The following is a 12,641-nucleotide window of genomic DNA, read 5'->3' as shown; positions in this document are numbered from 1 at the left end:
CAAAGCCGGAAAGTAGCAGACAACACAAACCAAAATCCATCATGGCTGCGCCCATGAAGTCTGTCAAACTTGTGAAGAGTTTCTATACATACAGCAGATTGTCAGCTCTTAAATTTGAGCAGAAACTGGTATAAGAAGTTGAATATATTTTTTCATTGTCATTGGATTAGATAGTAGTGAATGTATTCCAAATAATTGTACGTTGAGGGATTTTTTTACGATTTTTGATAATGGCAAATCCTTTTTAGGGATTGGAATAATCCCGTATAACACGTCTATTATTTTAGACTAGTAGTTAATGTTGCCATACTTAGTTTGGCAATCTGTACTTATCAATCGCATGCAGGCATGATCCAGTAAAATATATTGTCATTGACTTGCTTCTGTGCTCAAAAGACCCCAGTCTAAGTCTTATTATACATTGCTCCTTAGAAAACAGCCTAATCAATGAATGATTGTTTTACCAGATAATGTTAACACTTGTCACATGCTGATCGGTGGAATTACCGAAAACCTGGGAAAACCCCAAAACCCCATTATGTTCATAAGTATATACAATAGAGTATGCGAGGTGGTTTGTACGCCCGGATTTAATACTTCATTGTGTTAGTGGGTTGTATGCCGTAGTTGTTGGTGATTGGAAAGGGGTGGGAAGTCGAAGGGTGTGGGGGGGGGGCTGAAACCTGGGAACCCCTTTCATTTTCATAAGTAAATACAATAGAGTATGCGAGGTGGTTTGTTCGTCAGTGTTTAATACTGCATTGTGTTTTAGTGGGTTGTATGTCGTGAATGAGGTTGGTTTGAGAGGAGTGTGGAAGTCGGAGGAGGGGGGGGGGGCTATGAATGTGAATGTTATGATGTTTTATAAGTACATACAAAAAAGTATGCGAGGTGGTTTGTACGCCGGGGTTTAATACTGCATTGTGTTTACTCTCTGTATCATTTAAACCATTTAAATTAGCCACAACCCTACCCTTCCACACTCACAAACTCACAGCATTCTCACCTCACAAAGAGTACAGTATGAACCCCCCACTCCTCCGACTTCCCCACTGCTCTTCAACCACCAACAACTGTGGCATACAAGCCACGAACACAATGAAGTATTAAATCCGGGCGTACAAATAATCCCTTCCATTACTTGCTGTATTGGCCTGTAGAATAAGTTTTTCAGATGATAAAACATTTATGTAAGTTGTTCAAGCCAAACTAAGATGAGGTTGCTTTTCCAGGTTACATACATGTACACTGACCAAACTTTTTTTAAGTCCAGATAAAGTAAAAAATAAATGTGAAACAAAAAAATAATGAAACAAAAATAAATAATATTTTTATTGCAAATATTTACTGTGACACTATCATTTGTACAATGTGATATAGAATACTTGTATTTTAACAATAAAACAATATATACATACATGTATGTACTTTGTTTAGAATTAAATAACTGTTCAAATTAAAAAATATTTTCCCTACCTCATTAACCTAGCCTGTTATTTTTTCGGCATGTAACAGTAACCACTCTCAGCAATCATTATTTATATTTAGCCTTATTCAAAGGTTTATCAAAAAATAGCTTAACATTTTTATAAGGGAGATGTCAGTCCAAAGCATGGAAGCAAGGAGCTGCCAAAAGAGTGGGAGTCCAGACGTCTTCCTCTCGACTGGTGTATGGATCAAATTGAAGAGGAAAAATGTGTTGCTGATCCATTGAGATATCCCAAACATCATGCAGGATTAATGACCATAAGAAATATAGAAATGCCTAAACTTCTAGTGAAAAATGCTAGAGAAATTTTAGAAGGTAATATGTGTACTTATATTTTTCATAGGGAAGGCAAGGAGTAGTGAAATTGGTACTCGAGTGCTCGGATAATCTTAAATTCTTGGAAAAACTTGAATTGGTATTCTAGTACTCGGATGATCGATCGAGTACTTGAGTACTCAGGTACTTGTTTCCATCCATAATTTTTAAACATGTTTACTTTATAAGTATATATATGCATGTACATGTCTTAACTGTATCTACATCTACATGTGTGTTACAATTAGAATGTTGTCATATTAGCGAAATAATTTTTTCACAATATTCAGGATATTTGTGTATGACTTAAAACAAGTAGTCTTATATCAAATGGTAATTTAGTTATTTGCATTTTGTACCAAATGTGTGCACTTCTGTCCATTTCTATAAGGAATAATGGTACAATTCAACCTAGTGGGTAGCTTCATTTGAATTAGAAATTCTGTCTATATAATTATCAATATGACATATAAAACTAAACATTTTGTAAAACTTTATATTTATTTTAAACTGCATGGTCACTTTTTTGTAGAACATGATCTGATAGACCAAGCTAGTTTTGTGCAGGAGGTGGTGAGACTGCAGCAGATATACCTGCGTCGACAACCACCCTTGGACAAAGAGATGTACAGCACCAAGATGCTGGCACTTGCCCAAAAAGTGTATGAAGGTAATTAAAATGATGTCACCATTAACATCCATACTTCGATGTTTGAAATTTTTCTATTGTGAGTTGAATACAAATTGAATGACATTATAGGTATTCCTTAAAATGCATGATGAATTTAATATGGCATTAAAAAATATTTACTTTATGAGTTCTGGTGCATAGATCTTTTTTCTGATAGATAATCTGTCAGAGCTTAACATTAATGCAGGACTACTTTAACAAGAAATTGCATGAGTTCTGAACATAGATCTTTTCTCTTGCAGATAAACTGACAGAGCTTAAAATTAAGCCTGAGGATATGTCTCAAGAGGACGCCATGAAACTGAATAAAGATCTACAGAGAAAAGTGATAACTGCATATAATAAGACAACACACAACCATTATGTAATGGAGTAAGTTTGAGGTGTAAATAACCCTCATGATGTTTTAGTACCTGGTTACCAGATTCTTCGAAGAATTATCCTGGTAATAAGAATGGGACATGTGGTTGGGCTGGTTTTCAGGTGGGTCGCCAGGTTGAGTGTCAAGTAGCTTGTGGTTTTTAACTCAATAACTCGAGTTGGTTTAAATGTATGGAAAATTCAGTTGGCAGAAAGCTCAAGTGGAGACATACTCCGGGATTGCAGTTGGGGTCTGTAAGGTCAAGGTTATGGTAACTGAAAGTAGAGAAACCATTTCTGCTAACTGCTTGAGATAGGCATGATGCATAGTGATGAAACTTGAAGAAGCAAGCTTATCTCTGATGACATACAATAGGATTGCATTTGCGGTTAGTAGAAAATTGGTCAAGTTCAAGATTTAGATACCCAGTTATATACTTTTTCCCTCATAGTTTGAATGCCCAAATTGAAAAACTTGTTTTGTCACATTGCAGTGTTTTACATTGCAGCGTAGTTTAACAGGGAAGACAGACATAAACTGGTTTATGTGATAAAATAATTTTTTTTTGGTAATAAATGTTTTTTTAAACAAGACTTACGAAACTGAGGCAAACAATTTACTGAAAAAGCATAACCATAATTGATTATAAGATGATATTGTTTCAGGTATAGTGGTCACAACAAGCTTATTTACCTGGGTGCAAGGCTGTCACCAAACTACAGGGTTCTGCTTCAGATATTTTATGAGGTATAAAGATTTGTTACTGATTTATATCTAATGAAGACATTTAAACTAATAACCTGACATTAAGCTTAGCTACAAATGTAGCTACATGGCGGTGTCACTAGTAATATTTGGCATTTTCAGCTTGTTTGTTTTTCGAAGAAATAAAGTTGATGTTATGTGGAAGCCTTGGTGATGTTTTATAAAAAAAACTTTAACCTTGGTTTAACTCAAAAACAGTTTGATTTTTTTAAATGAAACTTTGTGCACTTGTTGCTAATGCCAAGGCACACATGCGTGGTAGAGAGAATGACTGTGGCTTTAAAGATCTGTATGAAAAAATAAGAACAGTCACTTTTGTTATAAAATTATCACACTTTAAAAATGTCTTACCCCGAAATGTTAAAGATTTCAGAAATATGCTGGCTGTTGAACTTACAATTAGTTTTATTAGATTAACCACTCTTTATACATGTACCGTAAGTTTAAAATATAGTTTTATACATGTTAAATTTATGTATCCTTTGCAAAGAATGAACTCACATAAGACATATTTTATTTTTATAATTCATTCAGACAAATAGTGATATTTCTTTTCAATATCATTTCAGTTACAGAGGTTTGATTCAGAGTTTGTACCAACTTCTCTGCTTAATGTGGGATCTGGTGTTGCTTCTGCTGTTTGGTATGTATTGCTTTTGAGTGATGACCCTCACAAATGAAGTTTTTACTTGTCTATTAAGCTCATCTATAAGATGTTTGGGGCTCAAGTTAATTTCTTAATAGAAACCATTACAGAGAGGTATCAAGAAAATGTCCATACTAAAAACGGGAAAAAGCAAGTTCAATAAAGCTTTTAGTCAATTTTAGTTGAAAATTGAAATAAAGCCAGTATTATAAAATGAACACAAAGTTGGGGAAAGAAAAATATCAGTATGTTGAGATATGTGACATTTATACAGATTTCAGATTATTGAAATTGCTATTCCTAAAACTATCCTACCTAATTTTGACGTGAGTATGACAAAATCACAACCTCACCACCAAATTTTGCATACACAGTGAAATCATCCACCATCCATTTAATGTTTGTGAGTGAAATGCTGTAAAACGTAATAAAAGCATATGTTTAAAAACTTGTTCAAAATATATGGTGAAATATCATTGACAATGGGATGAAGAGTTGAAAATCATAAAATGATTTTTTTGTCTCCCTCATTATTCCCCACTGTGATGAAGAGGGGGTATATTGCTTTGCACATGTATGTCATTTGGTCAGACGAACTGTCGATACTTCCGTCCTTCCGTACATCCATTCTTCAGTAGACCAAAGCTTCTACAAGTGATTAAATTGACAATTCCTGGACCTATGGTGATCAAACTTGACATGAAGCCTGGGCCTGACTAGTTGATGACCACTATTGATTTTAGGGGTCATCGGGTCAAAGATCAAGGTCACAGTGACCTTGTATGTGAAAAGGTTGTCCGAGAGATAACTCAACAATGCCTGCACCCATGGCCCTCAAACTCGACTTTGAGGTTGGGCCTGACCAGTAAATGACCCCTATTGATTTTAGGGGTCATCAGATTGAGGGCACAGTGACCTTGAACACAAAAAGCTTGTCAGTGTGATAATTTGACAATGCCTTCACCCATGGCCCTCAAACTTAACATCTAGTTTGGGGGTTACCAGAAGATGACCCCTATTGATTTTGAGGTCATAGAGTTAAAGGTCAAGGTCACAAGAGGAAACATGTTTATCTGTAAATATCAGTCATCATCTGAGCATGATTAAAATCTGTACCTACTATCCTCACACTTTGGTCATAATCTTAAAACTGCCTCAAAGGCATCCAATGTCAATGACAATTCAGCTGTCATTTTGGTCGGTGCATATTTCATTCAATTGTCCAAATATTCCTGACAACATGGCTGTCAGAGGGGCATAATGTTTGATAAACATCTTTTGCTTAATATAAATTAAAAATTGATAGAGGATTTTGTCGGGAGGTGGCAGGAGGGGGGTGGGGTGGTGTTACATATTTTGTCTATTACGATTTGGAATCTGTATTTAGTTTACGAATGGAGTATACATATAGATATTGCATGTACATTGGTAAAATATTATGACAGCTAAATTAAAGGAATTAAAGTTTTTTCATTGAAGTCACGTCTTTTTTAGGGCGTCCAATACAATCTGGAAGAAAGCTGTGCAGGAGAATTACTGTGTGGACACTTGCACTCAGATGAATGACCTTGCACGCTCTCTGCTCTCTATAGGTAAACATGTAATATTTTCAGAGTAATTCAAGATTGTGAAACAGGTGGTTATATGAACATTATCATGACTGTTGACACAATGTTTTGGAAGAATGTTGTCTCTCGCGCAACATCATGCCAGTGAGATTGACAAATGTTGTAAAATAAATAAATTTTAAACTAAATAACCAATGCACATGTATAATGGCTATTCTGGTAAATCAGTACAAACCAGCTCTTTGTTTTGCAGACAGGGGACACCCATTGAAACTTGCTGTAAATGGAGCTACTTTCAGGGAAGCCATTCCATCAGATAAGGTAGTGTCTATTTTATAATTATTAAAATCGTTTTGGCCTTCTTAAACATGTGTTTTTGTTTCTCAAAGAAAAAAGTCAAGGTATCTTCATAGCCATAAGTGTCTTTTGCAGTGGTGGCATAGAAAAATGTTTGACATTTTTTGGAAGTTATTTAAGGATTGAATACTTTCCTTTCTTAGGTTCATGCTGTATGAACAAGGAGGGCATTCCAACAAATTTCATGAAGCATGCCAGCACTTCTTCTGAAACTTGCAAGCTGCCCTTCTTATTACACTTTTATGAAATATTCATTATGATTAAGCATTCATTGTCAAAGAAAGGTTACCGTTAAAGTGCGTTTGTATAAAGGCATAGTAGAAAATTGCTTTGTGGTATACTATTGGTTAAAAAATGTTGTGCTAATCCAGTTGAACCTAAAAATTGAAATAAACATCATAACCCCTTGTTGTTTAACAATGTGAACATCAAGTTTTCTCTGTACAAAAAGCTAGGCGAACATACATATATAAGTTTGAAGCCCTTTTTTAGAAGTCAGGATGCAAAACGTAATTAAGGCAAGTTCAACTACTCTAAATAAATGACTTTGCAGCAAGTGTATTTACTCAGACTAAAATTATTTAACTATGCCCTTCAGAGAAACTGATTTTTTTCTTAAAACCTAGTCTGTGCTGATGTTAATTGCAATGGTTAACATTCTAAATAGACTTTTTAGTTGAAATATCAGTTCAAGACGGTGTACAATCTGCCCCCTGTTTAGCCTATACTTTTCTTTAACCTCCCTCTCACTTTTGAAAATTCAGCAGCTTGGGCCGTGTGTGAAAATTACTTGGCTGACAATGTGGAGTATTTCTTCCATCAGCCATATTTACGCTAATTGGAACCTACTTACGAAACCCCTTTTCTCATGTAATTCTACACACATTCTTACGTTCGTACGTAGGTATGAACTCAGTAGTAAAATGCAATTACGGAAAAAACTGGTTTAATTATGCACCAACTAAAACAGAAAAAATTGGAATCATGCTTATGTAAATTAATTAGTAAAACAGGGCCAGATGACCAGCTAGGTAGAGAGTGCTTGCTACTCTGTTATGGAGACTCAAGAATACTTACTTGGAATTATATGACATAATAATTTCAAAATATTATAGGATTCTAACAACCGGTTTCCCCTGGTGGTCAGTGCCTACCTGCTGATGGAGATGCCCAGTGTAGTTGAACGGCTCGAGCTTGTGGAGTTACTGTGGAGACTTACTGATAATTATTTGGTAACTCGTGAGATTCTTTTTAATTTGTAAAAAAAATGCATTTATTCAGAACCAGCTTGCTTACATACATTTATACTGGTGCTTTAAATTATTGTAATAGATTTTACAAAAATAACAGTGTTAGTGGGCTTGTCGACACCCTTCCTTAGATAAAGGCATGCCACATCCTTTTACTGAACTCATATTCTGATGAACTCAACATCTTTGGAGTATCTCTGATTGTGATATTGATGACACATGCTATTAAAGCTGCAGCAGTTCAAATGGTCAAACTTATGCTATGTCAATTATCTTGGAAGTGTTATTTCAGACTTGAGGTTGGATCATTCCAGAGAAATTATGTAAATAATTATTCTAATATAAACATTGAAAATTCTAGATTTCCTTATTTCCTCAAAATATGTTCAAAAAAACATTGTCCAATTTTAAACACAACGGCTGTTGTGTTGGAAAATAAGCTTTTCTTGTTTTTGCTGTTTATACAAGTGTTTTGATTCCAGGTACTGGTTGAGCATGGCACCATGGCTGGGTACAAGCTCATTCAGGAGGCTAGGGATTATATTCTACAGGTAGTGCCAGGATGAGTTTTACATACTCTGTAATTGTGTTAAAAATCTCTATAAAATTCAAACAGCTCTGTTATTGCATACTTCAACATGTACGTTCTGTTAACAGATTTTAATTAAAATTGCTTTAAACTTTTGGTCTTTTTAAACAGTTTATTTTCCAATTTTAATTATCTAAAATTATCAGCACAAGATTAATAATCAAATTAGATAAAATTGTTTCAAACAGGGTATTTACTGTTTTTGGTTTTGGCACCAAAGTTGTAGACTTTTATAATACCTTGAGTATACATGTTTACAGTTTGGAAAGGAGAACCCATCACAAGAAGGACATGTCTTTGCCCCTGTAAGTGCTACTTCAGTTTTGTTGTACATTTTGTATATCTATTGAACTTCTTTTAAGTATAAACTATATTTATTTATAACTGTGAAAAAGGTAATATTATCTTATGCCAAGTCATTCTTATTGGCACTATGTTGCGCGGGAGTGTGATTTTTGTGTAGACAACCGGAATGCCCTGAGAAAAACTACTTTTCTGGCTTGGTGACCACAAAGCAAACTCGCATATGCCCGGGCACCGGGATTCGAACCCATGACTCCTTTGTAAAAAGTGAGTGAGCCAATCAGTGCACTTACTGGATACCCTGATTTAAAGGAAAGTAAAAGTATATCAAGTTGACTCTTGTGTCACCTTCTAACAAAATTTACATGGAGTTGATTATTAATAAAAATGAAAATACAAATTAAAGGAAGGCATGACTCATTATGTGCAGTTCTTCTAAATCTGAATTAGTAGCCTGACCAGAATGTTATGATTATTCTTGCCAAGTAATTCACTGTATAGAGGAAAGATAATACATTCATTTTGGTGATTTTATCTAGGTATTAAGTTTGATAGATCTAACTAGTTTTCATATTTGTATTACCAACTGGTTGGGACTTTAATATGCCAAAACTTTGGTTGCTTTTAAGTGATTATTATAATTTTGAGAATTTTTTTTTTATACTTTTGAGAAAAAAAAATCTTTAAGAAATCATGAGTCTGTGAAGTTATGTTAATGTTTACCTATTACATTTGAGCAAATACAAAGTTTTGAATATTTTTTCATGAAAAAACCATCAATATTTGTCCATGTTGATTTCAGTGTATGCATGACCAACTGTGTCCGAAGATGACACACCTTGAGCTGCCTTGTAACTTCACTGTTGAGTACAAGGCTCTCCTACTGGACGTTGATGTGAGAAGATTTACTAGTTTATTTCAATTTAAAAATTTCATTAAAGTTTGCCCTTGTTATAGTGTTTAAGTACATGTTTTTCAACTTTGAAATCATTCTCACTTATTCACAATTGCAACCTTATGTTGAAGATTCACTGCAATCAGATGTCAACAGTTTATTAAATCACATTTGTCTATTGTACTTTTGTTCACCCCTCCTTCATTGTACTTGTATGTTTAAAGGCCTTGTTTTTGGTCGATTTATTACTGGGTGTTCAATCTTATGCACAACATTTCAGCATGGACAGGGAAGCCCAAGAAGGGAAGAGCGATACAGCTATGTGGTAATGAAGAAGGGACCCAGGCCGGAACAGACAGGTAAAAAACAGTTATTTTATCAGTGACAAATCGTTACATTATACACAATTTTATTGAACTAGTTCAGGAAATTTGTCAGAAATTGAGCTTTTGAAGAGCTTACTAGAATGTTTCCTGGACAAGTTGAATAAATGTTTTTATGATGATTAGTGTAATATTCTTTATGTTGATGCTTTTGACAGTAAAAAATACCCGGTAATGAAAAAAGACCTGATTGGCCTGCACTGCTGATGAGCTGAACACCACTAAGCAATAATTATTTCTGCACTACATGCATTGCAGAAAATAATGTGGTTCTAAGTAGATCTGAAAAAATGATACATCAAATCTTAATTCTGTAATAATGACCAGCAAGAAACCCAAACTACCCACCGTCCACCCGTCCTTTATAGGGGGTATATTGCTTTGCACATGAGGACATTTTTGCACTGTCATTTGACCAAACAGGAACTGAATTGAACAGGACGCTACCTGAACTTTGGTCCTAAAACTTCACTAGGATGTTGGGCAAAACCAGTAAAAACAGAGACCTTGAATGCAAAAAGCTTATCCGTGTGATAATTAGACTGACTGGACCTATGGTCCTCAAACATATCTTGGAGGTTGGGTGTGACCAGCTGATGACCTCTATTGATTTGGAGGTTATCAGGACAAAGGTCAAGAAAAATAGCAGTATAAATAACAAAAACAGTATAAATAACAAAAACAATATACTAACCAAATTTTAAACGGCTCTTTCTATTTATTTGAATCAATATATCATGAAATGGCTATGTTTATCTTACATTTTCTGCTGCAGACTTGATGCCCCGCTTGGTTGGTGTAAACAAGAAGTCTGGCCATGTAGTTTTGGATATGTGTCTTCCAGATGCCTCGTATAGGCGCTTTAATGTCAGCAAGAAGAACTCTGTGTAAGTGTATTCAGCTTTTCATATCTGGATGTGTTTCAGTTTAGTATTCAAAAGTTTTGTTTGAATAATTGGGAGCAGTTTGACCGTTCCTTGGCAGATTAGCTTACGATTAGAGAACGTTTTTGAAATTTCTTTGAAATTTGAAATTTTAGTTATAAAGTAAGGTTAGTACTTGAAATGGGAATTGTAAGAAACTGTATGAGTTCTGCAATATTATAAGGAATTTCGCAGTTAAGTAAAAGGGTTTGAATAAAGGTCTGGGGCTGAAACAGGAATCCTAGGATCGATTTCATAAGCAAAGAAGATTTATGTCTCCCCCATTCATGGGGAGACATATTGTTTTTGCCCTATCAGTCAGTCAGTCCGTCAGTCTGTACATCACATTTCGTTTCTGCTCAATAAATAAAGAACTCTTGTATTCAGGAGCTTCATACTGGGTATACTAGTTGGTCATGACTAGTAGATGACCCCTATTGATTTTGAGATCAGTAGGTCAAAGGTCAAGGTCACAGTAGATGTTGGTTCGTCTCTAATCCAATATTACAAATTTCATGTCCATCATCAGCTACGACCACACAAAAGAGGAGACTAGTGCTTTTTCAAAAAAGCAATCTCTAGTTTCAACAGTTACTAGGAAGTACACAATTCAAATAGAAATAGTAGTGTCAAATTTCACGTCAACGTATTTGTTTCAAAAGATATTCATAAAAATTGGGAAAAATCAATTGTATGAAATCTCATTTGTAAGAAATGGCCCCACAGAGTTCTGAATTATTCCCATTTAATCAAAAGGGCATTTAAAATTGTTATTAAAGCAACAGTGGGGCCTTTCTTGCATGTGAAATGTCCCTGGTAACACTATAATCAGATTGTTTTAATCCATGTTTATAGAACAGAATGCATTATAGTTTAACTGCAGGAAGCGTGCAGTATGTTGTCCAATCAATAACTTAAGAAGAATGATTTGTCCAATCTTCACCAAATTTTGTCAGAGTGTGTATGGACAGAATAACATGGTCTTTTTCTATATCTTCTGTCGCCTCAGTCACTCATGAATAATGACCCTTACACTGGCAAAAACTTTTATTTACTGACTAAATTTGGTTAACGTAAAACCAGCTATCACTAAACTTGGTGTCCTGAAAATTGGATGGTCATACTTTAGGACAGTTGGCACTCTTGTTGGAGCTGAATTTACAGTGTTTACACACTGAAAATGACACTAAGCCTTGGACGAGGCCAAGTCTTCAACCTTTCTTTGATAAACAGAAATGCTATTTATAATCAGTACAAATTTATTTCAACAATATTATTTTGAGATGCGGAAAGCATAAATTTTATACTTTTTTCTCCTTAGCCACATGTTACGCTGCGCAAAAAGATGTAAAGCTGGAGATTTCCTGCCATGTTCCATTCCGGAGAGTTTTGGGAAGGGAGATAATTCAGAAGAGGCACTACAGGAACACAATTCTTCTAAAGATGATGATGACTCGAATTATACACCATAGATTGTTTATTGCAATAAAAAAATAAAAATAATGATTGCTGTCCTTGAGATACATTAACCCTTTTTATAACATTTATGATATTCTATAATGTATAATATCAGATGATGATAGATACCAGTAGGCTAGTAGTTGTTGGCCAGCTGTGGTTCTCTGACAGACCCTATTTTGCTTCACTCTTGAAATATCCCATGCCAAATCAGTTCTTTATTTTTCTACGTAGATCAAAAGGGCATTTAAATTTTTTAGCAAAGCAAGAGTTATGGGCCTTTTTTTACGTGTCCCTGGTAACACTAATTTCAGGATTTTGTTTTTATTCCCATGTTCATAAAACGGGATGTATTATATGGTAGTTTTACAGCAAGCGGTGTGCAGTATGTTGTCCTATCTATAACTTTAGAATGATTTGTCCAAGCATTGATCACAATGTGTATGGGCAGAATATCTTTGTTACTTTCAATAACCAGCCCTGTCGCCTCAGTCACTACTAAGTTATGACCCTTGAGTTGGCAATAGCTTTTATTTACAGACTGCTCTCTATATTTGGTTAACGTAAAACCAGCTCTCACCAAACCTGGTCCCCTAAGAATTGGACAGTAACATTTTGCAACAGTTGGCACCCTTGTCTTAGTCATCT

General features: G+C 34.9%; 1 protein-coding gene across 2 annotated transcripts; it reads left to right on the top strand.

The window, feature by feature from the left end:
• The first annotated feature begins 29 nt into the window (after nt 1-29).
• LOC128243334 (methyltransferase-like protein 17, mitochondrial) lies at nt 30-12,038 on the top strand. 2 transcript variants are annotated; one of them, XM_052961041.1, is made up of 15 exons: nt 30-128; nt 1,594-1,804; nt 2,337-2,474; nt 2,738-2,867; nt 3,522-3,603; nt 4,191-4,264; nt 5,762-5,859; nt 6,089-6,156; nt 7,308-7,424; nt 7,925-7,993; nt 8,292-8,336; nt 9,137-9,229; nt 9,510-9,588; nt 10,388-10,499; nt 11,857-12,038. In XM_052961041.1, exons 1-15 carry the CDS (start codon nt 42-44, stop codon nt 12,005-12,007), a joined length of 1,554 nt encoding a protein of 517 aa, XP_052817001.1. In that variant the 5' UTR covers nt 30-41; the 3' UTR covers nt 12,008-12,038. The 2 variants fall into 2 exon arrangements, with proteins under 2 accessions (XP_052817001.1, XP_052817002.1); XM_052961042.1 differs by having other exon boundaries at nt 89-128; nt 1,577-1,804.
• Nucleotides 12,039-12,641: the final 603 nt, after the last annotated feature.

Source organism: Mya arenaria, chromosome 8, assembly GCF_026914265.1.
Source record: "Mya arenaria isolate MELC-2E11 chromosome 8, ASM2691426v1".
NCBI classification, from domain to species: Eukaryota; Metazoa; Mollusca; class Bivalvia; order Myida; family Myidae; genus Mya; species Mya arenaria.
The sequence above is the reverse complement of the archived record's forward strand: the minus strand, read 5'-3'. Positions and strand labels throughout refer to the sequence as shown.

Bases quoted from the DNA above. Each gene is read 5' to 3' on its own strand.
- LOC128243334 (XM_052961041.1), top strand. From the start codon at position 42: ATGGCTGCGCCCATGAAGTCTGTCAAACTTGTGAAGAGTTTCTATACA. The intron at 1,805-2,336 runs GTAATATGTGTA...ACTTTTTTGTAG, and splicing joins TGCTAGAGAAATTTTAGAAG to AACATGATCTGATAGACCAA. The intron at 5,860-6,088 runs GTAAACATGTAA...TTTGTTTTGCAG, and splicing joins ACGCTCTCTGCTCTCTATAG to ACAGGGGACACCCATTGAAA.